Source organism: Fusarium odoratissimum, assembly GCF_000260195.1.
Source record: "Fusarium odoratissimum NRRL 54006 unplaced genomic scaffold supercont1.70, whole genome shotgun sequence".
In the NCBI taxonomy this organism is placed as follows: Eukaryota; Fungi; Ascomycota; class Sordariomycetes; order Hypocreales; family Nectriaceae; genus Fusarium; species Fusarium odoratissimum.
In genome coordinates, this window is record NW_022158741.1 from 31,581 (window position 1) to 55,177 (window position 23,597).

General features: G+C 47.7%; 6 protein-coding genes across 6 annotated transcripts; 3 read left to right on the forward strand and 3 right to left on the reverse strand.

The window, feature by feature from the left end:
• Window positions 1-2,207: 2,207 nt before the first annotated feature.
• FOIG_16240 (uncharacterized protein) lies at window positions 2,208-3,348 on the forward strand. Its single transcript, XM_031217674.1, has one exon. It carries the CDS (start codon window positions 2,342-2,344, stop codon window positions 3,290-3,292), a length of 951 nt encoding a protein of 316 aa, XP_031052609.1. The 5' UTR covers window positions 2,208-2,341; the 3' UTR covers window positions 3,293-3,348.
• A 608-nt stretch (window positions 3,349-3,956) lies between these two features.
• Window positions 3,957-4,118, forward strand: FOIG_16241 (uncharacterized protein; the record flags this gene model as incomplete). The annotated part of the gene is made up of 1 exon (XM_031217675.1): window positions 3,957-4,118. The coding sequence occupies one exon, from the start codon at window positions 3,957-3,959 to the stop codon at window positions 4,116-4,118; it is 162 nt and encodes a 53-aa protein (XP_031052610.1).
• Window positions 4,119-8,601: 4,483 nt separating this feature from the next.
• On the reverse strand, window positions 8,602-10,019 carry FOIG_16242 (uncharacterized protein; the record flags this gene model as incomplete). The annotated part of the gene is made up of 2 exons (XM_031217676.1): window positions 8,602-9,244; window positions 9,295-10,019. 2 exons carry the CDS (start codon window positions 10,017-10,019, stop codon window positions 8,602-8,604), a joined length of 1,368 nt encoding a protein of 455 aa, XP_031052611.1.
• Window positions 10,020-14,823: 4,804 nt separating this feature from the next.
• Window positions 14,824-15,336, reverse strand: FOIG_16243 (uncharacterized protein; the record flags this gene model as incomplete). Its single annotated transcript, XM_031217677.1, has 1 exon — window positions 14,824-15,336. One exon carries the CDS (start codon window positions 15,334-15,336, stop codon window positions 14,824-14,826), a length of 513 nt encoding a protein of 170 aa, XP_031052612.1.
• A 912-nt stretch (window positions 15,337-16,248) lies between these two features.
• FOIG_16244 (uncharacterized protein) lies at window positions 16,249-17,198 on the forward strand (the record flags this gene model as incomplete). Its single annotated transcript, XM_031217678.1, has 5 exons — window positions 16,249-16,634; window positions 16,682-16,797; window positions 16,861-16,938; window positions 16,995-17,079; window positions 17,144-17,198. The coding sequence occupies 5 exons, from the start codon at window positions 16,249-16,251 to the stop codon at window positions 17,196-17,198; spliced, it is 720 nt and encodes a 239-aa protein (XP_031052613.1).
• A 68-nt stretch (window positions 17,199-17,266) lies between these two features.
• Window positions 17,267-17,794, reverse strand: FOIG_16245 (uncharacterized protein; the record flags this gene model as incomplete). Its single annotated transcript, XM_031217679.1, has 1 exon — window positions 17,267-17,794. The coding sequence occupies one exon, from the start codon at window positions 17,792-17,794 to the stop codon at window positions 17,267-17,269; it is 528 nt and encodes a 175-aa protein (XP_031052614.1).
• Between the last annotated feature and the right edge of the window lie 5,803 nt (window positions 17,795-23,597).

Below are 23,597 nucleotides of genomic sequence, written 5' to 3' on the forward strand. Positions count from 1 at the left end.
TGATGGTCCCCCAGTTGTGCGGATTTGACCAAAGAAGCTTACGTGGCCTTATCCGCACAACCGGTTGTGCGAAAAACACGTGATACTAAACGCACAGCCGGTTGTGCGGGTATGAGTCCCCGCCAAGCTCGCTTATTATATAAGGCGACTGGTGCATCCTCTTCTTATACTAATATAAGGCTCTTTAAACCCTCTCTTATGCACCCCTCTGCTGTGCGTGCCACACTAGGGGCCCCTGTCACGAACAGGGGGTGGCGTTAGGCGAGGACAAAACTTTCTGGATCGACCTCTGTAGTCGCAATAACGCGGCACCTCGGCTTGCTGCTGTAACCTAAAACTACCCAAAAGGGCCGTTTGATGTCGGCCAGGGAGGCGAGGCAGTCGCGGCTAGGCAGGAAGGGACGCTCGCGGGGATGGATGCGCCCGCTAAACGTTTATTCAGGGCGCGCAAGGCAAGGTTAGAGACAAGGGTAAACAAGATTACCAAAAACGGCAGTACACTGAGGCAATTAGTAACAAAGAACATAGTTCCTGTGGGAGAACACGAGCCTATGGTGGGGGACACGCTGCACCAGGCATCGGCGTAACGGGGGCAGCCAGTAGGTAAAGAGACCTTGACTATTGGAGCCCTAGTATTGATTTGCGCTAGGAAATTTCAGGGGTTATAAACTTTTAAATAAGGAAGTCTATTAAAATGGCTGCCAATGGTATCCAACTAAACCACCATCGGTATTTACTCTTATATAGATGCGGTCTGGCTGATATTGTATTCCTTCTATTCCTATATATATACCTGTCTCTTGATAGTTTCTTGCAAATTCCATTTCCTTGTTACAGACTCTAAAAAACAAAAGACAATAACACTTTTCCAGACTAATACACATACCAACAAAAATGCATCTTAAAGCAACCATCGCCGCCGCCCTCTGCGCAAACATATCCCTCGTCCAAGCTTGCTCCCCAGGCTTTTCCTCGAACCGCAACCTGTCCCCCAGCGACTTCTCCTGGCTTTTTGCGGACTACAGCGTCGACGACGTGTCCGGCTGCAGCGGCCGCTGCGCGCGCCAGTGCACCGCACCGGGTAAAAAGTACGGCGCCTGCATGGGCTGCGCCAGGTGGAAGGCTAATGCCCAGGGTTTAATGGACCTGCCGCCTTGCAGCAAGCCCATCACGACTGCAAAAAACGATGGCGAGTACGAGTGCCACGGGTACGGAGACGGGTTTTGGAACTGTATCACACCGTGCCCTCCCGGTTACAAGGTACGTTTGATTCGAGTGACCTTTTGCAGTGAATAATTGAATGCTGATAGTAACGTGCCGACTAGTCTAAGGATCTGGGCCGTAATTAATAATGTCGGGCCCGTTACATACTTCATATAGGCTTAGAGGCTAAGCCTCATGCTCCTTGCAGGCTTTGCACAGCGCTGCTGGCATTCTAAAGAGACTATAGAGCCAAAGAATTCGGCTTTACTAGCCTAAAGTATAGGCCGTAGATAGATCACCTAAACTCAAAGCTATAGTCCTTTAAATAAACAGTTTAGACACGTAATTAATTCCTTATACCCGAGGTCGAGTAGTTATAATCCTTAGGCATTCTACCTTTGGATTAATTAGTATCTCTATTATAAAGGACTGCTATGCTTGGGATGATGTGTTTAAAGACCTCTAGCAAAGCTTACCCACGATATAATCCAGTCCTACCTATCTTACAATCAAGACTCAGTACAGAAAAGCTTTATTGCCTGAGGTAATTTGCAAGGCTTCATAATAAATGCAGGTTAGGCCTGCATCTCGGATCTAAAGGTCAATGGTAGTAAATTGCATAAAACGAATCCATGCCTCGAGATTGCCATATTATAACCTTGCTTTCTAAGCAGGCGCCGACCCAATGTCTGGCAAATCGCTTGATGAATTAGTAATTTCTGAGGCACCACTATTACGAACAGGTCAGAGCGACCAACTGTGGCATAAAGCAAAAGCTTTAATAATAATAATTCTGGCATCATTATGGGGCCCCTGTTCTGCACCATATAGTCGCGCCGGCCAGTAGCCAACTAGTTAGGCCATTATCCCTTGGGCTGTGGAAAACCTCCCGGCTACGGAAGGCGATAGGGCTCAGTGTCCCAAAATTCAGTAACCCTAATTTTTCTCCCACTACACCTACCCTAGTATATAGCTAGAGTGTTACGACCCTAGCGGTTACAAACGCGAACACCTTCCTTTGTCATCACACTTTCTTGGCATACAAGTGTTAAGAAAGTGCCCCTGTCTGCACCAAGATCCTTAACAAGCGCACAACAAACGACCCAACCTGCGCTTCGCGCAGCCGCAAGCCGCGGCGATGGCCTCGTCCATGACGAGCCCGCCCGATGTCTCGGATCGCTTTGATCTTGGGATCCACACTCCCGCCAATCTAGACCGAGGAGCCCGTGCAGCTCTCCTGCAAAACAGCCCTGCAATCGTTAACGGTCCCGTTGGTGTTTCACCCGGACCCGGGCGGACGGCGCAGACACCGTCCTCACTACTCAACGCCGCCACCACTGCTGCAGCTATGGAAGGAGCTGAGCGTGCCAACCCCACATCGATCTTTGAACAGCCAATCTCTATTATCAAATCGGCCAATGACCTCGCCTGCGAGCGCGTAGAAGAGTACAACACTAAGCTGATGGCTCCCCAAGCCTTTCGCGCCAAGTTTGAAGAAGCCGCTCAGCAATTCACCGCCGGACCGCAGCGACGTTTCGCTCAGCAATTCGCCGACAGCTTCCTCGGCATTTGGAAACAAGAGCTTTCCGGCGATGCACCAGCTTCTAAGCCTACCTACAGCAGCGTCGCCGCCTCGCTCCCCACTAACCGCGCCCGCCCAACTCCCCAACATCAACAACAACACCGACAATCTGACCCACTTCATCGCCAAGGGCAACAATCGACCATCGCTCCACCCCGACAAGACCTCCATGTCTTCATCCGTCTAGAAGCCGGAGCTCCGGCCAGGACCCATAGTGGCTATGCAATCCGGACCCTGATCCGGGAAAAACTCGGCGCCGTCTCAGACAAGATCCGACAGGTGTTTGAAGTTAGATCAGGATGGGCCATCCTGGCTGCCGACCTTGAAACGCGCGACTTTCTGGTAGAGAAGCGGGCCGAGTGGGCGGCTAAGCTGGGAGCTATGGCAGTAGAAACGAACAAGGAATGGCATACTTATGTGGTCTCATACTTTCCCAGAAGACTAACCGACTTTTGCAGTAATAAGGTAGATAGTAACAGCGTTATTAGCAATAAGATAGAAATCTAGACAGGGCTTAAGCCCGTTAATATACATACTAGGAGACAATTCTCAGATAATCCCTTAACTAAGACTCTACTTATGTCCTTTCTTAAGCCTACTAAGAGATTCTGGTCCCTCTTTGGCAGCCGTGCAGCCAGACTTATAGACAAAACCATCCAACCTAAACAGTGCAAAACATGCTAAGACTACTACTTTGCCCGCAACTGCCGTAGATAGCCAGTCTGCCGACGCTGTAGCAAGACTGACTATATCGCAGATGGCTATGCTGCACCAGAACAGTGCGTTAACTGCTTAGGGCCCTACGAGGCCAGCCTTTATAAGTGCCCAGCTTGGCCGAAGAAAGTACGCGGCATCCTTCGCCGGCTTACCAAAGAACAACGAGAACATGTCCAAATGGTAGGCGCGGAAACATACCGACAACGATATTTAGAAACATAACTAGAGACGCATATGGAAACCGAACAAGGAGCGGCTAAGCTGCAAAGGGGCAACATCGGACTAGATGAACAGCCAGACGCTCACGCTCCGAGTCCAGCTGCGTCAGGAGCACCCTCGTGCATCATAGTGGCCACAGCTCCCCGGGCTACCTACGAAGCAGAGGAGGAGCCTAAGCATCATAAACTAAGCTCACCGAAGAAGAAGCATCATATAATCCTGACAAGCCGTACTCATGACTATAACCAGGAATAGGTACTCGCAGACACAAAAGAACAACAAGAAGCCACTCAAGGTCTTCCAGGCCAACGTCAGCAAGATCCCTCTGGCCCACGACTACGCCCTGGCGCTAGCCGACTTAGAACAATATAACATTATACTCTTGCAGGAGCCGTAGACAGCTCATACTAAAGCCCGCTGCCTAACCAAGACACATCCTGCCTACAACACGTTCACGCCAGTCGACATATAGAACAGCAACGACACTCGGCCTAGAGTAATGACATATATCCAACGAGACCTAAGACTTCTGGCTGACCAGATTCGCCCCTTTGAGACACGTAACATTCTTTAGATCACAGTCAACGGCATAACAATAATCAACTTTTATCGCCAGAATAACAAGAGGGATACCCTAAACACGCTATTTCGCTGGCCTGTTCCAGAGCGCTGCCTCATTGCTGGCGATTTCAATGCCAGGCATCGTAGTTAGCAGACGGGCCAAGCAACAAACCGCGGCCACAAGGTAGCGGAATAGGCGTCAGAGAATGACCTCAATCTTCTTAACACTCTAGATATCCCGACAAATCCACATGGTAATACAATTAACCTGGCCTTTACCAATATGCCACTGGCCAAAGCTACCATTAAGGACCATCTCGCCACTAGCTCCGACCATTTCATACTCAGCTTAACCTTCCTTAACATCAGATCGACTCCAGTATAACCAGCCAAGATCCAAGTTAAGACAGAAGACGAGCTTAAACGATTCATCGAGATCATAAAGCTTGGCGCTATAGGAATACCCCTGACAGATTTGACCCCCGAGGAGCTGGATGAGCTTACCTCTTTACTTATAAGCCTACTAACATCAGCAGCAAAAGCATCTAGGAGGCCCGCGCAGAAAGGCAGATGCCTAGCTCCCTGGTAGACAGAGGAGTACGCCGACGCCGCGGCTGCTTTTCAAGCCATCAGAAGAAGCTACCTACTCAGCTTCAACCAGGACATTCAGATCGCCAAAAGAGGTTTTCATCGCGTGGTCCGTCGGGCCAAGAGACGCTATTGGCATAACCTTATCAATGGCTTCTCTAGCAGTAGCGATATTTTCAAAGCTATCCGGTGGCTAAAGTCCCCAGGAGCCTTCCAGCCGCCACCTCTACAGGTCGATAACGTCGTATACGAAAGCCAGATAGATAAAGCCAATGCACTCCGATAAGCCACATTAGAACACAGAACTGCAGAAGACGACATTACAAACCCTTAGATGCCTCTCACTCCTCATAGACTAATACCGCTCCCTTCGGAGATCTCCATAGAAGAGGTGCAATACGCAACCCTCAGCACAGGCAACACATCCCCCGGGTCAGACAACATTACAGTCAAACTTCTCGAAGCAGTATAGCACATCATCAGGACACACATCCACCGTCTCTTCGAAAGGTGCCTTACCATAGGCCATCATCCAAAACCATTCAAGGAGGCCGAGGTAGTCATAATCGCGAAACCAGGACGCAGAGACCTCACAGAGCCGCAAGCATGGCGGCCCATCTCACTGCTCTCTTGCCTCGGCAAGGGACTTAAGCGACTGATTGCGCGCCGCCTAGCCTGGGCAGCTATGCACTACAGTGTCCTTCATCTGCAGCAAGCTGGAGCGCTGCCCAAGAGGTCGGCAATAGACCTAGTGACTGCCCTGATCCACGACATCAAAGAAGCGTTTACATGCAAGAAAGTAGCGACTCTGGTAACAATAGATATTCAGGGCGCCTTCGACACCGTTATATGCAATAGGCTCATCCTGCATCTCCGCAAACAGGGCTAGCCTAACCATCTGGCTCGCTGGACTGGCTCCTTTATGGGCGGCCGGTCTGCGCATATCAGGTACCAGGACATCATCACGCCCTCTTCTCCCCTCCAGTGCGGCCTCCCTCAGGGGTCGCCAGTATCGCCGATACTCTTTCTGCTCTACACCGAGCCAATCTACCGACTGGGCAACCTACGAGGTCGTTTCGGCTATGCAGATAACACGGCTATCCTATCTATAGGTAACATAGTAGATAAGACCACTGCTATGGCATCTAGCTCTATCGCCAAGATGGTGCGATAGGGTGCAGCAAACGGCGTTTCCTTTGATACGAAGAAGACCGAAGTTATGCACTTCTCCCATAGCAAGCTTAGTACTGCTCCAGCAGTATGCCACGATAATATAGAGAAGCACCCCGAATCAGCTCTGCGCTGGCTTGGCATCTGGCTAGATAGCAGACTATTGTTCTAAGTTCATGTCGAGAAGTGGGCGGCTAAAGCAAAGGCAGTGGCCTACCATCTACGAGGCCTTACTAACATGATACACGGCCCTCTGCCGAGCGCCGTTCGAAGTGCCATCAGAGCATATGTCGAGCTAGTATTACTTCATGGCTCTGAGGCGTGGTACCCAGGCAGGTCCAGGCCACGTTAGAACCAGCCCACAAAGGACCTACCATCCAGTAATCAGCACCTCGTTTAAATAATAACTAAAGCTATAAACCAGGCGATAAGAGCCATACTTCCTATCTGGAAGACGACACCTACCGCCATCCTACAAAGAGAAAGCAGTATACTACTAGTCGATTAACTGCTTGAAGCAAGGCGACTTAGATTCTCTGCGCAACTTAAATCGTTGGATGAAGCTTACCCTCTGGCGGGCCGAACGCGCCCGCCACGCCGGCCTCACTAACCTACTTACTATAACCTCATTAAGCGAAGATACTAAATACAGACAGAAAGCATCTTTAGGACACGTCTTCGATGCATAGACGAACTCTTGGCATCCTGTTCACGGCCTAAACTCGTTTAGTGATACTTCTATAAAGAACAGATACCTCCGCTCCAGATAGCATCGAAAGAGAAATCGGCCGACGCCTTTATCCGCTGGGTCGAGTCTCTCGACTTGCTTACTTTGGTTATATACTCCGATGGCTCTCTGTCCTCAGAAGGAGTAGCCAGCTACGGCTTTACCATCCACTAGAACAATATCCTAATCTTTGACGGATTAGGTCGCCTTAGACCTGCTGAGGTCTTCGACGCTAAAGCTACCAGGGCATTAGAGGGCCTTAAGGCTGCCCTAAACCTGCGAGATGCAGTAATACAGAATATCTTTATTTGCCTAGATAACCTTGCGGCCGCTACTTGCCTGCGAGGTATACCCTCTGACTCCTCCTAAGATATCTTTCTTAATTTCCAGGCTCTAGCAATATCGCATAGAGCCATCTAGGTCCTTTAGGTGCCAGGATACACTAATATTCCTAGCAATAAATAGGCCAATAAACTGGCAAGAGTAGCGTTGTTACTCCCTGAGCCTGAAGATACTTAACTAATACTAGCTTATTTACAAAGGATCATAAGACAAAAACCAAAAGAAGCATTTAAGGCATAGTAGTCTACGTCTACTCCTAAGTAGTACAAGAGACTTAATCTCAAGGCGACCACAGGCTGCCCACCGGAGCTCTCGCTCCTGCATATAGCCTTACACTATCTGCTGGCAGCGAGGTCCCTCCATAGGGATTTTACCACATATTATAAGAGATTCGACCATAACGATGCACGCCTAGTCTGTTCATGCGGCTGATGCAAAGCACCGGATCATATCTTCTACTGCAGAAAGGTACTGCCGCGCCATCGGTTAAGGCTAATACCCTTACTAAATGCAATAGTTAATCTAGCAATAAGGAAAGACTTTATCAAGTTTATCAACCTATCTAAGGACAGTAAGTTCTTTAGAAAGATATGCCCTTGCTATTAGGCGATAATAACAAGAGAAGCACTTATAATTCTCTTTCCTTCTTTATCTTCCATATATTTCTTTTATTACCTTCCTTTCCTTTTCTTACATATACTCATAGCCAGATGAAGAGCATTGCAGCGCCCCTCGTCTAGCCGGGACTACCTTAAGGCAGCCTCAGACTGCCATACGCACAGGCTGATCTCAGCCTCCCTGACTCCAGGCTCCAAAAGCGGCTGCGATATGTCAGCTACGCCTTGCCATCCCGCTGACGGGTAACAGGCTCGATAAGATGCGCCATTTGTGCCGATGATATGCTGGATAGAGTGCGGTTCACTGACGCGTTTGCAGAAATTGGACGCCATGGGAGAGACTAAATTCGCGTCGCGAACGACTAATCCTTTATGGCCAATAGCATTTCTGCAATTAGTGTATAGATAGATTCCGATTTCTCTAGCTCAGCACGTCCTGTGCTCCATTAGGAGACTTCTGGGGCCGACGGCCCCCCGGATGAAAAATATATATAACATAACATAACATAACATAACATAATATAACATAACATAACATAACATAACATAACATAACATAACATAACATAACATAACATAACATAACATAACATACTAGTGATTCACGTTAATACAAAAAGCGGATTTTATTTAATGATACGGTAATAAATGTATCCCTAATATCATGACTGGGTCCTTTTCAAGAATCGACGCTTGCTATTGCTTTGGCCTGAGTATGGAATATTGCCAATGATGGTACGCACACCTTATAAGCCCCTATAAACAACCAACAAAAAATAAAAGCTGTACTATAATATAAGGGTATAATAATTTCTAGACTAATCGCTTGCCTATACGGTGCAATAAACTCCAAGATGGAGATCAAGATAAACTTATCAATAAGCTCCAACGACAAACACTTCCCCCTTATGCCGTGGCCATCCAAGTAACAATTCCCTCATCCATTTCCAATACTCCTCCTGCGCCCATCTTCGCAACAGTTGCAAATTGTAAATAATCGTATAAATCCCTTTGGACTCAGATGTCTGACCGAAATTCTTCTTTTGCCAAAAAAGAGTCTTTTCACCATCCGGCGTCGTGATGACAAGATGCCAATCGTGCCCCTGAATGATAATACCAGGGAGAAACTCTGGTAGTTTACATTTCTCTTCCGGATCAAGTGTCACGCCCTCGGTTGTTTGTTTCAGAGAAGATACTGCCTCTGCTGCGAGGCGTCGTAGTTCCAGAAGCTTGCGTAGGAATTGCCAGTGGGCTGCCATCCATACTTCCATTTGTAGTCGAGCGTTTTCCCACCCTTCGCCTGTCTTTTTAGTTTCGATGCTGACTGCGATGGGGCGGTCGGACAGCGGAGCTAGGTTGGCGTGGTTGAAAATGCCCATGGGTAAAACATTCCTCAAAGCCAGGATGGTTTCGGAGATTTGTGACGATCCACCAAATCTCGGATCGGTATACATGCAAAAATCAACTTTCTTAGACGCTGATGTCGCTTGGTACTCGGGCAAGATCGACGCGGTGGTGCTGAATCGGTCAGTATGATTAACACATGTCGCGCCAGACAAGAATCTCACCTGAGAAGGAAGTCAAAGAACTGATTCGACCGTGGACCCTGCAAGGGTCTCACTGCGGCTTTCAGCACTAAATGATGAACCTCGACGTTCCAATGCGCTTCTGAGCAGCCTCTCTTGTTGCATTCACCTGCCTCATGAAGAATCGTCTGGATTATTTCCGGCGGTGGTGTATGACCCAGGTTATCACGATCATTCGAGAAATATATATCTCTGAAAGGTGGTTGTCTTGCCCATTCGAAGTCGTTGTAAATCTCGTCATCCAGTTCATCCATCAAAGCGCGCTGTGACAATGGCAGAATCCCGAAACCGGACGAACTGTGATCAATCTTTTGCAAGAGCGTTTTTAAGCTAGCTGGCTTATTGTGAAAGTCCTTAAGCTCTCTAGGGTCAACGCCTCTGGGGTGAAACTCTAGGTTACGCAACTGTTTCGTTGGCGAGTAGTACCCAGACTTGGACGATGCAGCTGATGACGAAGGTAAAGAGGTACCAGATTCACTTCTCGGGGCTTTGAGTTTCAGCGGCCGCGGCGTCTCAAAGGTATCCTCCATGTCATCGTGCGCGTCATTTGCGCGGCGCTTTGTAGATCTGCTGGAACCCATGCTGTGGCCGCTTCGCGACGGCTCTGGAGTCGGGGGATTTAATCGACGGCGCTTCGCGGAATGCTTGTCCTTTGATGCAGGTTCGATTTGTTGTAGCCACGATTGTATACGCTGGTCGAGCGACATGACTTTACGTGGGGTTGCTAATGGCTGTTCTGGTGTAGGCATATGCTTGGTTTGGGATCTTCTAGACATTGGGGGATGGCGTCATGTTGTTTTCTGTTTCTTCACTGCGTTGCCATGACAATAATCTTATCTTGGCGGTTTGCAGACGTTGGTCAATCATGTTACTGGCCGCTCATTGGACCCCAGTGCTTGAGGTGGGGCAGATCCTTGTAAGATTGTCGGCTGGGAAATGTTGGATACGAGAGTAGGTTCGATGTCCAATTAAAATGAGGTTAATTTTCACATTTAAGGATCAATCTAGTCCCCAGAAGCTCGTCCTTTTTCTTCTGTCTCTGTTCTGTCTTTTTAGGTGTTGTTGGATACGCAGCTATACGATGGGGTGGGTGTATTAAGCTGTGCAGCAGAATATTGTGATGTTGTTGATTGTCGACTTGATTCTTTTTGATCAGTCTGTCAGGGAGCGGTCGGTTCAATTCCCCCTCCTTTTCTTGATACAAGAATAATATTATGATAAAGGAAACTGGAGCCCTTTCCCAGCCGCCAATCTACCAATGAGGTACCATCCACAACCCCTCTTTCGGCAAGCAAAATAAAAAAGCCACCACCAAAAATCAACAACTTCACTTACTGTCGCACTGAGCGTGCTTAAAGGGTTAGAGTGAATATGATGAGCAGCAGCAAATGTGTTGATTGATGTCTTAAGTTATCTCTTGTGCGTGGTATTCCATCCCGCAGAGTTACTTAAAGCATATAGCTAGATTACTAATGCCTACCCTGCGACACATGGGTTACATCCTGTAATTGCAGGCACAACTCTCTCCTGTAAAAAATTTTCCTTGGCACCCGCTGTTAGCGTTCTGCTAGGGCAGAAAATTTTTACAGGCCAAAATGGCAACAAAAGCAGCTGCGGGACTAGCGGGACCCTAACAGCTGCTGGAAGAAAGGGATTCAGAGAGTTAACCTTTCTTCGTAACAAGTGTTTTCAACGGCACTGAGCTTCGCGGGCTCTTGACATCGCCTCCGGGCACCATTTCATTTGTCTTATCTGCGACTTCTTCTCACCTCGACATTTCGGCTTCGCGAGCCTGCGACATTCCGGCCTCTGTGCCCCTCGACTTCCTGTAACACCGACTTCTGCAGCCTCGGCTGCCCAGACGACATTCGCAGCATCTTGCTGCTTAACATCGAGGGTCATCATGCCCTCACCCTCACTCTCACCTTCGCCTGCAGTTTAACGCTGCCTTGACTGACCTCTGCAGCTTTGGCTGCCTGAACAACACAAACAGCCTTCGGCTGCTTGACTTTCTGGGCCCTCTGGTGCCCTCGACCTTGATGCACAGACCCCACATGGTTCGTTGCCCTTTTTGCAGCTTGGAAGCTGCTTGACCGATCTCTGCAGTCGCATATTACCTAGAGACTCTCCTCTTTCTTTCTGCAGCCTCGGCTGCTGCCCAGAACACCACCGGGCCTCGACGATATGTCTCACTGGCTGAGACTACTAGACATAAACCGCTGGGTCGAAACGGTACAGAGCTTACCTGGAGACCGTGGAACGAGGCGACTGCCTTGTCCACAGAGCAGCGTTCTAGCCGCCTTGGGTTTTTCCCTGCGAGGGGTTTCCCCAAGGATGTATGGTCCTAGGTTGCAGCTACTGGCGATCTTAGGGGATGATGGACTTCCTGCCTCAGGGTATGGAAAGCTACTTGATCTATCTGTGCAAGAGAATTCTAGGCTGGAGAGGAATAGATCCCGCTGACGGGATGACCTCTTGAAAGTAAATGCGCCTTTGTGCCGATGATATGCTGGATGAACTAGATGGAAGAACGGGTGCATTCAACTTTGCCAGGATCACCTGCTTTGACGTCCAAGACGATGTGTTTGAAACTACCGTAGGGCTGGCTACGAGTAGGGCAGGTGCCACTTGGGGGAAAGGGCGTCCGGCGCTCTCCGTTGATGCAAGTGGACATTGTGGGTGTTCTAGGTAGATTCGGATGCGACAGTAATTGTAGATAGTTTAGCTCAGCACGTCCTGTGCTCCCCTCGGAGACTTTTCGGGGCCAATGGCCCCCCGGACGAAAAATATACATAACATAACATAACATAATTGCAGGCACCCTTTGACGGATCGGGTCGCCTTGGACCTGCTGAGGTCTTCGACGCTGAAGCTACCGGGGCATTGGAGGGCCTCAAGGCTGCCCTAAACCTGCGAGATGCAGCAACACAGAACATCTTTATTTGCCTAGATAACCTCGCGGCCGCTACTTGCCTGCGAGGTACACCCTCCGACTCCTCCTAAGATGTCTTTCTCGATTTCCAGGCTCTGGCAACATCGCATAGAGCCATCCAGGTCCTTTAGGTGCCAGGATACACCGATATTCCCGGCAATAAACAGGCCGATAAACTGGCAAGAGTAGCGTTATCACTCCCCGAGCCCGAAGATGCTTAACTAACGCTGGCTTATTTGCAAAGAATCGCAAGATAAAAACCGAAAGAAGTATTCGAGGCATAGTAATCTACGTCTGCTCCCAAGCAGTACAAGAGACTTAATCTCAAGGCGACCACAGGCTGCCTGCCGGAGCTCTCGCTCCTGCGTACAGCCTTGCACCATCTGCTGGCAGCGAGGTCCCTCCATGGGGATTTCGCCACATATTATAAGAGATTCGACCACGACGACGCACGCCTGGTCTGTTCATGCGGCTGACGCAAAGCACCGGATTATATCTTCTACTGCAGAAAGGTACCGCCGTGCTATTGGTTAAGGCTAGCACCCTTGCCGAATATAACAGTCAATCTAGCAATAGGGAAAGACTTTACCAAGTTTATTGACCTATCTAAGGACAGTAAGTTCTTTGGAAAGATATGCCCTTGCTATTAGGCGACGATAATAAGAGAAGTACTCGCAACTCTCTTTCCTTCTTTATCTTCCACGTATTTCTTTTGTTACCTTCCTTTCCTTTTCTTACGTATACTCACGGCCAGATGAAGAGCGTTGCAGCGCCCCTCGTCTAGCCGGGACTACCTTAAGGCAGCCTCAGACTGCCATATGCACAGGCTAATCTCAGCCTCCCTGACTCCAGGCTCCAAAAGCGGCTGCGATATGTCAGCTACGCCTTGCCATCCCGCTGACGGGTAACAGGCTCGATAAGATGCGCCATTTGTGCCGATGATATGCTGGATGAACTAGATAGAAGCGTTGCTGGAGGGAAGCTCTGCTAAGATCAACTGTATTGATGTCCATGGGACGTGCTTCACCGACAACTACTATAGAGCTGGCTACGAGTAGAGAGGTGCCTCTTGGGGGGATAAGTACAAAAAACGCTCAAGCATATATACGGCTCCGACGCAAGAGGCCTTGCAGAGGATCCGAGCGAGAATCAGCACGGCAGCGATTGTAGATAGTTTAGCTCAGCACGTCCTGTGCTCCATTAGGAGACTTTTTGGGGCCTACGGCCCCCCGGACGAAAAATATACATACATACATACATACATACATTCTCGGATCTATTAACTCTCTCCTGTAGAAAAGAATTCTTTGGCACCCGCGGTTAGCGTTCTACTAGGGCAGAGAATTTTTACAGGCTAAAATAGCGGTAGGTATAATTATAGGGCTAATAGGGCTCTCATAGCCAGGTGCCACTTGGGGATTAAGCAACTAGTCTCTCTGTTAATGCGAGTGGATAATGCGGGTGTTCTGGAAGAGGTCGGATGCGACAGTAATTGTAGGTAGAGTTTCTGCGATTCCTGAGGGGCGGAGAATTTACCGGCCCTAGAATGGATGTGCGTCTCTTCCACACTCAACGACCCCACGATCCCGCAACATTCCGCTTCTCCACAATCAACTATACCTACCCTGATGCGTTTCCTTAGAGCGGACTGAACTCTGAGATGGGCACTGGCAGACGGCATGCGGTTTACCGTGCGTGTAGTTCAAGACGAGAGCACAGTTGTCGGTTTCGTTAAGGGGAGAGCTTTACCTGATAGGTTGGTGCTGCCTATGGGCACATTTGACAATGTAATCAAACCATAACGTACATTTGCGTAGGGAGCATGGCCACGGGACCTATTAATGGCGGCAAGCTCATGGATGGAGAGGTATAGAATGGTCTCGCCATGTTCGCTTGGGTTTAAACGGGGGGGAGACGTCGACACGAGAAAAGCCTGTAGAAGTGGGTCTTCGTAGTTCATTCTGTCAGCGGTGGTACTGCTGTTGATGTGAAGCGGCCGTGGGGCATGGCTGCTTGCATAGGCAGTTTTCGCTTCAGTGACACCGCATTCTCAACTTTCTCCCAATGGCTTCTCCGCACCCACCGATCTATCTGCGGGTTATCCGCGTCCTTACAGCAGAACGTAAACACATGGAGACAAACAAATCTTAGCATTATTATAGCAGTAGACACTACTTCTAGTTTCTTTCCGGTGCCAGTGCCCTCTGAGCTCCCGTCCTTCTAGCCACGGCGTGATCTTGATGACGAAAGAACGGACATCATTCATCAATGCTCAAAGCTTTAGGGCAGACCAAACTAGAGCAGTTGAAAACGGAACAAATGTAATTTCCGCCGTAGGACCTGCACATGTCGCAGAACCAACTGACGTTGTTGCCGAGGATCGCGATCAACTTGGGTTATAATATAAGGTAGTGTCAGGAGCTCTCCTGGAGCTAAGACATTACTTCCGGACCTTGACCTCGCTACAACATGTTTCCCGGTCACAGCCAAACAAACGCCAGGCCGTCTACATCTTGAGAAAGTAGAGGCTTCTTTACTGCCAACCTAGCACCCTTCGGTCGCATCATTGCCTACTCCTCTCAAAACAGAGCCAGTGGATTAGGCGAGTTAACGTCATACTGCTGGACCACGTCCCAATGCTCTTGGATACATGTTCCATTGAAGCGGTAAAAGTCCACTACAGCGAAAGGCTCCTCGTCAGGGGCAATGTCTACACGGTAGTGGAAGTACCCAATGTGGTTGTCGCCAAAGTTGGTGTTAATGATGGTGTATTTTGTGCTGGCGAGGTTAGGCTGCGAGTTGAAGAAGTCCAGAGTATTTTGCAGTCCCGACATGATGGCAGGGTTATGCTGGATAACATCGTCGGCCGCGAACGTTTTGTACGCCCTGTAGAAGTCGCGTTGGCCGATGGCGGTTGCGACGAACTTGGCGAAGATTTCTCGCTGTTGCTCTAGAGTTGCTGGCCGGGGTGAGCAGTATTGGCTGCAGGTCGTGGCACATCTTTCCACCATGGTGGGCTCGTCTATGGGGGTGGACGAGACTGTGGTAACGGCGAGCGCGGAGAGAAAGAGGGTTTGAAGGTCGAAACGCATGATGAACGATTGAAAATGCTGAATGGATAGTCGAAAAACTTGGGGCTAAGTCAGAACTTGTTGAGATGATGTGGATGTCTCGATTTTCTGATCAGGAGTGCTCGAAGCTTTATACGGCGACTGATCGGATGAGCCGGTTCTATCTGGAGACGGTGCCCGAAGCTTATTTGCGCGCCGTCAACTTCGCACACCATTTGTAATCTGGGTTCTTCCGCCGTAATGTCCGTCAGCGGCCGATGCTGCCGCATCCACTCATTGCGGAACGTAGTCCTGTTCTCCAAGTTACGATCATGTACGACTACTTGTTCATAAGGCCGGCTTGTATATTCTTGGCGCCGACGGGAAGACCCTGCACAATGTTAGGAGAGAACACATCAGATGAAGTTAAGGAAGCAGAAAGGTCATGAGCTGAGAGAAAAGGTTTATCATGGTGGGCACATGTGAAGATGGTTGTCATGGCGGATGTCGGTCATGGTGACGTCTGCACCCATAAACCTTCACCAGAACAGTCATGGTTCGGTTTTAGTGACAGCCCTCCGCGAGACCGTGTTGCAGGCCTTCGCTAACCAGTTCGAGGAGGATCAGCCAAGGTCAGCCGGGGCTAACCGCGAGGCTCGTCGATGAAGGCGCTGTTCATTTTGGCACGGCTTATTGCACTTTGTGTCGGAATAGAGATGGCCGTAATGGGCCACTTGGAAGGATATTCTACAGTCATGGCTAATTGCAAGAAGTCTTATATTTTGTAGGAGTAGAAAATTCGAAAAATCTCTGTGGTGTACCAATGTTTGATTGCCGTTACAAGCAAGACGCTTGATGAATCGGGGCAGGTGTCTAGAGTACATATTCACTTCGAACCCACGCAGTCTGCTTCAAGACAAGCCTACAAGCCGGAGCGAGTCCTTCCAAGCCTTTATGCGCAAGGTCGACTCAATCACGGCCCTCACCATGGACCCGTCGTCTCCCGAGGCGAAGGAGCTCCAGTCGATGGGCGCCAAGGTCGTGCAACACGTCCTCGGCTGCCAGCGCGAGGTCACAAAGGTCATCAAGGACACGGGCTGCGACACCATCTGCCTCATCCCGCCCGCGCATCCCAGCAAGTTCGACATTTCTGCCGAGCTCGTTAACGCAGCCGCGATGTCGAACGTCGCCAACGTCTGCCTCATCAACCCCCTGGGGTGCAACTACGCTGGTCCCCAGAGGCAACCTCAGCTACAAGAGTTCATTGACCTGGAGAGCCTGACCCTCTCCGCCAAGGGAAATTTTGCCACGCAGCTGGGTCATTCCCCGGTCGTCATCCGGTGAGTCTTAACCTCGCAGGGAAGGGGGTGACTGACGCGGATGTCAGGGCGGGATTCTACGCAGATAATCTCCTCTTCTACGCCCCGCAGGCGCAGAAGGACGGCATTCTCCCGCTGCAGATCGGAACAGGCCACAAGTTCGCACCGGTCGCTCTCGGCGCAAGTTCCCCCCCTTTGTGATCTCGAGACGTCGGTAGTCTGAAGCGTCGATAGGACGTCGCCCAAGTTGCCGCGCACGTCCTCACCGGCAAGGGCCAGCACGGCTTCGACGACAAGCATCGGGGCCAGATGATGGTGGTCACGGGTATGTCCTGGCGATGACTCTTTGGAAAGGAACAGCATCACTCACGCGGTGTCCAGGTCTTATGCTCTGCGCGGGCGAGGAGCTCGCGACGGCCGCGAGCCAAGCGCTCGGCGTCAAAATGGAGTTTGAAAACATCTCCGAGTACGCAGCGCCAATACTTGCCCGGCGTGAAACCAAAGGCATCGGTGCTAATGCACTCACGCAGGACCGAGGCGAGAAAGGTGCTGTGCGCCCAGTCCGAGAGCGACGACTCGGAATAGCGGTACATCCTGGAGTATTACCGCCTGGTCCGCGAGGGCAAGACCAACTACATCTCCATGACGGCATTTCACGACGTCACTAGAAACCATCCCACCGAGCCGACCGAGTTCTTCAAGATGTACTCCGGGGAGTTCCATGCCCAGAGCTGCGCCTTGACTCCCTTCTCAACCGAGACCCCCATAATGGGAGACAAGACAGACAGAATCACACGATAGGTCAAGTTGTTCTTGCCCATCACATCTGTCAAACCTGTTCTCACCATTCCTGGATTTACAGATGCTATTCGAATATCAGGGATTCTGTAGGCCAGCTCCTTGGCATATAAGACATTGGCTAGCTTGCTCTTGCCATACCTTTCGACTGCTGAGAGGGAGCTGGCGTCGGTCTTGAGCGAGTGAAATAGAATCCCCGCCAGCGGCGCTCGAGCATGTGACCCTGATGTCAGACTCACGACGCGGACGTCCCCCGGCCCCGTCTGCAGCGCGGTTCGCTGCATGATGGGCAGGAGCAGCCGGATAAGGAGAGCGTGGCCAAGGAAGTTCGTTCCGGACTGTAGTTCGTATCCGTCCTTGGTGAGACCCTCTGGATGGTCCATGATGCCTGTTGAAGTAAAAGGGTTGATTGTTGTTATTGTTAGTTCTAAGTTACATATGTCTGAGAGGAGCACAGCTCCTTACATAGTATCCACATCCTAGCCACCAGCAGATCAGACCACCTTAGCCATACTGTCTTAACACTCCTACTCGAGCTACTGTTGGACTCGATGTGCACGCCTATCGAGCCTCGTTAAAACCCCAAAAACACCTTCGTAGGTGAAAACTGCAGGGAAAGAGCTATCTTAATAAGGGCGCTCAGGATCTCTTAATGGTCTCGTGTAATCTTAGAGCAGTGGGTCTTCTTCTGTCCGCAGAAGATCTCCCTCTAAGTTCATTTTTGCACCTTTCCTCTTAGTCTAATGCAATCCTGAACTTGTTGGTCTTCTTCTATACATAGAAGATCTCCTGCCTATGCCCATCTCTGCAGGTCTTGCGATCTTGTGATTGCAGGTCTTCTATCCGCAGAAGGTCCCCTGCCTACATCCGTCTCTGCAGGTCTTGAAATCTTTCTTGAAATTGCTGGTCTCCTGTCTATAATAGGTCTCCTACTTCAGTCTATCTTTGCATATTCCTTATACTTGGCATAACCTTGAGATTATGGCTTTCCTTCTACTTGCTTAGAAGCTCTCCCACTTTACCTTACCTTTATGCCTTCTTTACGTTTCTATGCAATCTTGGATCCGTGAGTCTCCTGTCTATCTATGGCAGGTCTCCTGTTTTGGTTTATCTCTGCACCTTCTTATAGTTATCATTCTTTAAGACCTAGTGCATTTCTAAATAGAAGGAAATAATCCTTTGGTAAGGCCTTTATTAGGCTATCGGCTACTTATTTACCTGTTAAAATGTACTAGAACTTAATAGTTCTATTATTAACCTTCTCTCTATAGTAATAATACTAAATATTAATATGCTTGGTTTTTATATAGAACTGCAGATTCTTAGATATTGCAATTGCTCCTTGGTTATCCCCGAAGATTATAGTTATCTTTAGTTCTGGAACCTCCCTGTATTCTTTTAATAGCTCTTAGAGCAGACCTCGCAGCCAGACTACTTCTTTTGCGGCTGCGGTTTACCCTATATATTCTGCTTTGCATAAAGACAGGGCCATAGTTCTTTATCTCTTCGAGCTCTAACTGATAGCGCCCATACCAAGGTTAAACATATATCTAGATATTAATCTTTAAGTCTCCAGATCTCCTGCCTAATCCGAGTTGGTGTAGCCGAGGAGAGGTTGCAGTTCACCTTAGTATACTAGTTCTAGATTTTGCAATCCCTTGAGGTATTAAAAGATATGCTTAATAGCTATCTAATGCTTATTAGTTGGGTTTGCTAGGTGTCGACTGCATAAGGAGATAGCAAAAGCAATATCGGGTCTTATCCCTAGCATAAGATATATCAGGGACCCAATCGCCTTGGCATACCACTCTTTAAGTTTATCTGCTGCCTTATAATTAGGGCCTGGTTCTCTGAACTTGCTAGTTAAAACTGGTGTGGCATTGGGAGCGTATTGGTTTATTCTAAAGTCTCTAAGTACTTTCTTAAGGTAGGTTGTCTATAATAAGAAAATCGATTAGTTTGCTTTGTCTCTTCTTAGAGATATGCCTAGGTAGTATTTGCATGGACCTAGGTTGGTTATCTTGAATTTGTTGTATAGAGCTTGCTTGACCGCTATGATCTCGTCCTTGGAGGGCCTGGCAATAAGTAGATCGTCCATATAGACTGCAATAAACGTATAACCTTTTATAAAGACTCCTGTATCTGAAAGTAAAGCCTTAAACCTAAGCGTCTTGAGGAAGGTTAAGAGAGTCTCGTATTATACCCTTGGTGCTTGCTTTAGTCTATATAAGGCTCTCAGGAGCTTGTAGACTCTCCTACTTCCATCGTTAAATCCTTCGGGTTGCTGGATATATATCTCCTTATTTACGAGGCCATAGAGGAAGGCCGTCTTAATATCCATCTGTTCCAGTTCTAAATCGAGCGCTGCTGCAATGGCGAATATCATCTTATAGCTTATCGGCTTAATAACAGAGGTAAAGGTTTTGTTAAAGTTAATTCCTTCCCTTTGCTTAAAACCTCTTATAATAAATCGCGCTTTATATTATAGAACTTGCCTATTTTCTCCTCTTTTGAGCTTAAACACCTATTTGCCTTAAAGGGCCTTTTGTCCTGGGGGAAGCGTAACTAAGGTCTAGATATTATTCTTAACCAGAGATCCGTGTTTATCCTTTAATCCTCCCCACCAGAGTTTTCCATATATACCCTGCGTGGCTTCCTTAAAGGTTCTTAGCTCGGACTAATTGATATTGCAAGCAACTAGATATAGTTATTCTATAACCGTTGCTAGGAAGGCGAACTTTATGCTGGCTAGTATATATCTCGATGGCAGCTGTCCCCTGGTTAATCTTTCGGGCAGCTAAGACTCTGCATACTCCTCTATTTCTTCCGATGACACTTCGCGCTCATCTGTGGCAATATAAATACTTAATCTGGTTAACTCTTAGTCTGGATCCTATCCTATATCTCCCACTGGGGGCTTATCCAGCATCGTCTCTCCACGACCGGTTTCCCTGCTTTTATTCGCCTCTCTCAATGCTATCAGGAGGGGCAACGGCTCTAGAATAATAGGATTTTCTGTATTGCTATCCTTTTTGCTAATTACTTATTGTCTCTGTGATAGTCTCTGATTATATATTTAATGCGTGAGATTATTAAGTGTTAGTTTAATATTTTTAATAGTCTTAGAGAAGATAATATTATTAGATATAAAGACTTGTCCCCTTTCGTTAAGGAGTATATAGTTTATACTGCCCTAATAGCCGAGAAGCTGGTAAGGAATACTCTTTGATTACATCTTCTTTCATTTAGAGGATAAAAGCAGAGCCTATCCTCGTAAGCTAAGAACTCGCAGATAGCTAAGGTCAGGAACATCTCTATACCAGGCTTGGTACGGGGTAGTGGAAATGCTCGCCATAGGACAGAGATTTCAGATATAGTTTACTACCTTAAGGAAGTACAGCCACCATTTCAAAGCAAGTCTGGATTTAAGTAGTATCGGTGTAAGTTTTTCCAGGATGATTCGATTAAGGACTTTAGCTAATCTATTTTATTTATGCTGTTTAGTTCCTATATAAGAGAGTTTAATTCCTCTGTCCTGGCATAGTTAGGTCAGGCTATAGCTTTGGTTCTCTCCCCCTCGGTCAAGGTGCAGGAAGTAATATTATCTTTCCGGTCTCTCGAACTATAGCAACAGATAATAGAAACACTCTTTAAACTCTGACCGTTCTTTGACTAGGTATACCTAGGATATTTAAGTAAAGTTATTAATAAGGCAAACCTAGTACCTGCTTCTATTTACTTCTATATCTGGGAATAGTCTGGCAATATCTATATAAATACACTCTAGAGGGTAAGTGCCTTTCTTGATTAGTCAGATATAGGGATATTCCCTGAGTTTGCCCTATATGCAGGCTCCACATGGGTTTAAGGTAGAATTATCTAGTCGAATTCCAGTAGATATCTTTATCAGTCTCTTGATATTCCTCTCTCCTAAATGTGCAAGTCGCTCATGCCAAAGGTGTAGTCGAGGATCTCTTACTAAAAAGGAGGCCAAAGCGGTTTAAAAATAATCTTCCTCAGCTTCGTTAACTACATAGATACCTAAGATTCTTATCGCAGTAAGGACAACTTTTCCCTTATTTATGACCTCTGCCTTTCCATTTCGGAAGATAACCTCTGCACCCTTCTTCTCTAGTGCTGATACAGATAAGAGGTTAGCGTGTCCTTCTGGAACATACAGAGCGCTATTAAGGGTAACGTTATATAACCCCTTAGGCCCTTGCACACGGAGGCAGTATGTTCTATATCCTCCTGGTATGACTTTTGCATCTATAATGCCATTAATAGGTAATCTATAATACTTTTAAAGGACTATAAAGTTCTCGTATTAATAGAAAATATGCAAGGAGGCGCTATTATCCAAGACGTGGATCTATTCAAGGGCCTAAGTTTAGAGGGATACCTGGAGACCAGACAGTCCAAATAACAAGCCAATCAATCCAAGGTGACCTTGGAAGTTATTTTGCCAGAGAGCTAGTCGAGCTTAATTAGGTTAAAGGTATACAGGAGTCATATACGTGGCAGATTCTAGTTCATTAGTTATCTTCTCCCTGTCCTTCTCTTAACTCTGTATTTTCTATTATTATCTCTTATAACTAGCTTTGCTATACTCTCTTCTAAGTTCAGGGTAAAGCTTCTAGTAAGTTGACTTATTATGCCCTTTTCTTCTATAGTATCTATAGCATGGGGTGCCCTGGGCTACTATGGCTTTATATGTAATCCTTGCAGTGGCTCCTCTTTGTTTGTCCTCTTCCTGAGATGTGGTAAAGATGGCTGTTTTAAATGTAATGGCCTCTTTGAGAATAATATTATGATTATTTAGATCTCGGATAGGAAGAATATTATAATTCTGATTAAATACAGTGAGGAAGACTTCATAGTCTGGGCCAAGTCTGCAGAGGAACTTATTAATAAAGTGTGGTTCCCCTATCTGGCAGATTTTATCTATCTCTAAGAGTTTAGCCCTTACTTGACGAAGCTTATTTGCGTATTCTATAACCGAATCGCAAGAGTCAAGGGTGAGTTCTTAATATCTTCGGTTAAGCTCTTGGAAGATGGCGCTTCTAACGGGGCGATACTGGGTTTTAAGGTAACTGATTATACCCTGTGCTATCGGGATCCCCATGGTAAACACTCGGGCGTTGTAGCCGAGTCGACTTCGAATAGCGCCGCATGCTTGATCCTGGCGGCTCCTCCAGGCCTCAATCTGAGTTGCAAGATCGTTCCCCTCTGTTGGTGGTTAAGCATGTGTTCCTAGTCAGAAGATCTCTATATCTACATATATCCAGAAGGTCGAGTATTTCTCTCTTCCAGGTCAGCCAGTGGCTGGTTTGCTCCAGCTTTGGAATAGTGCCGGAGCTGCCTATAAGGTTAAGAGATTCCTTGGAGAGGGACATAATGGATTCTCGGGGAGGCTGATGATTAAGGTACAGAGGGACAGACGGCTATTAACAATTCTTTGGTCAAGGCTTAGGGGGGAGTCTTTCCTTCGTTAGGCAACATAATAATACCGCATAGATAGGGGTTATCCGAGCCAGGTAGAGACTATCCGAAAGGTAAAACGCATAGCGGTCTTAGTTATTTGTATCATTCCCGCTGTCGGGAGAAGAGATAATAATCTGAGGTCGACTATATTACAAACCACGTTTTAGGTGGTCTTGGTCTATGAGGGCGCAGGTCACCCGACCGAGGAGCTTTAATAATCTCAGATAAAGGGACCGGTCTGGTTGGGCAAGTTCGTCAGCCAGACTATAATCTGAAGTCTCTTAATTATTTAAGATTGACGATTCAAATTCGGTGTCTTGGATAGAGGGTCAAAGGGTCCTTCTGGAAAGGTTTCTAGACATATCCTGTTAGTTGATTTCCAAACTCCATGAAATATCTAATAAAGGAAAAATAGCTCTAGGTAAGCTGAATATATATGCGCAGTGGAAGGAAGCCTTTCGACTTCTTGTGCTATCTAGGAAAATTAGAAAAGAAGATAGAAAACACTTAGCTTTGCGGTTGGAGAAAAGGTAGTGCCCTCCGGGCTTATAACCTGTTAAAGTAAAAGGGTTGATTATTATTATTGTTAGTTCTAAGTTATATATGTCTGAGAGGAGCACAGCTCCTTACATAGTATCCACATCCTAGCCACCAGCAGATCGGACCACCTTAGCCATACTGTCTCAACAGTGGGGAAGAAAT

Excerpts from the sequence above, each read along its gene's own strand:
- FOIG_16240 (XM_031217674.1), top strand. The coding sequence starts at position 2,342 with ATGGCCTCGTCCATGACGAGCCCGCCCGATGTCTCGGATCGCTTTGAT.